Source organism: Linepithema humile, chromosome 6 (genome assembly GCF_040581485.1).
Source record: "Linepithema humile isolate Giens D197 chromosome 6, Lhum_UNIL_v1.0, whole genome shotgun sequence".
Lineage (NCBI taxonomy): Eukaryota > Metazoa > Arthropoda > Insecta > Hymenoptera > Formicidae > Linepithema > Linepithema humile.
This window is the reverse complement of record NC_090133.1, coordinates 1,520,196-1,521,872: the sequence shown is the minus strand read 5'-3', so window position 1 is coordinate 1,521,872 and position 1,677 is coordinate 1,520,196. Positions and strand designations below refer to the sequence as shown.

General features: G+C 28.7%; 1 protein-coding gene and 1 long non-coding RNA gene across 6 annotated transcripts in view; one reads left to right on the top strand and one right to left on the bottom strand.

Annotated features, from left to right (window-relative positions):
• The window catches only part of MICAL-like (protein), a 98,480-nt gene that overhangs the window by 86,702 nt on the left and 10,101 nt on the right, over nucleotides 1-1,677 (top strand). For 4 of the 5 annotated variants that reach the window (XM_067357198.1, XM_067357197.1, XM_067357196.1 and 1 more), the window contains one exon: nucleotides 1,496-1,584. In XM_067357198.1, coding sequence (XP_067213299.1) covers nucleotides 1,496-1,584 — 89 coding nt within the window. Of the gene's footprint in view, nucleotides 1-1,495; nucleotides 1,585-1,677 lie in introns of those variants that run through there. The other variant, XM_067357200.1, reaches the window with a different exon arrangement.
• Nucleotides 328-1,317, bottom strand: LOC137000503 (uncharacterized). The gene is made up of 2 exons (XR_010890751.1): nucleotides 1,182-1,317; nucleotides 328-807 (listed from the first exon to the last, which is right to left on the bottom strand). It is a non-coding gene; the product is annotated as an uncharacterized lncRNA (long non-coding RNA).

Sequence of the window (1,677 nt, the reverse complement as noted above, 5' to 3'; positions counted from 1 at the left end):
GCTTATTTAAAAATTCGTCGATCTTGTGATTAATATCGTCTAAAAGTATTGTAAACATGTAAGAAAATTGTATTATTTTATAATTTTAATTTTAAGCTTATTTGAAAGTTTTTCGTTTACGAATTTAATGTTATCTCTAAAATAATTCAAGCGTGTAACAGATTGTATCATTTTATCATTTTAATGTTATTCTTATTTACAAATTTCTCAATTATGAAATTAATGTTTTATTTAAGGTATTAGAAGTAGGAAATTGTATTATTTCATTACTTTAATGTTACGCTTATTTAAAAATTTCCAGAACTTTTTACGAATTTAATGTTACTGTTATTTGCGTGATAAATTCAAGTTTTGGTAGATAGGTTTGCACGTGCAAATGACACATATAAAATTCATGTATTCATTTAAATGCAATTAAGGTTGATTGTATGTTTACACAGATACATGTGGCATGTGATAATAATTGTTATATTTATAATATATATACATGAAAAAAAATATATACATATAAGAAAATCATGTTTTATATTTAATTATATTATACAAATATTTATTACGATCTCCTAAACAATAAAAAGAAGAAACGTTTAATTTTTATCAGAATGGACATAAAGTCTCGAAGTGATTTTCTGTTTGCTTTATGATGAAAGGATTCAAGGATTTAGCGCGCGTGTGTGTTTTGTTTGAGTGATTATTGGTTCTCAGTTAGCTTTTCTTCTTGCAGTCCATTGCGCGAGTATTGTACTCTACATATTTACATATTGGACGTAAATCGCGCAGCTTTTATGACATTGGTATCTGTAAAATCTGCAATATTCACGTTGAACTATTAAAACGTCATCCGTTATAATTTTACATAATTATAGAAAAATAATAATTTTTTAATTACAAAAGAAGTGGATGCGAACAAAGAGAAATTGTTACTTTAATTATAATTTAAATTTTATGTATATAGTTTTATCTAACATTGGGTAAAAATGTTTATAACAGACAGATAAATGAACAACCACTGAATGATCTGTCAAGTTGCAAAGTATTTCAATCTGTTATAACAAAGAATAATGATAATAATATTATAGAAATATTTTTTTTACTGTGATAGATAAGTTATTATTAATATTATACATATGTTATTATTAATCTAATATAATATTTTACATTTATATTATTAATATATAAACCTTTTGTTTGAAGAATTTGGAAATTCAGATTACATACATCGAAGCAGTTGAACACAAAAGAGAGGCTAATGTTTCTTTTACGAAGGACATAGTAGATAAACTCTCTCTTTTTCTTCTTCTCTCTCTCTCTCTCTCTTCCCCCCCCCCTCCCTTTCTTCTCCTCTCGCTATTGATTGTGTACATATCAATTAATAATATCTCAATACAATACTGTTTTTCGATTGATCGTTACATTTAAAAAATCCCTAGAATATTAAGACGAAAGAGTGAGTAAATATATAATTGAAGAAAATACTGTTATTCTGTTCTCGCAGGATCCTCGCCCAGTCGTCTGGCGACGAGCAGAACGACTGAAACCGCCGACGAGAGGATCGCCCCTGTTCCAGAATCTCCGAAGCAAAAGGTATGCTCTTGGCGATTGCGCTTACAACATGATCGGTCGATCGATCAAGGCGGATAAGCTTCTCGTAACTTTCTTTCGCCGGCTCCCCTCTTA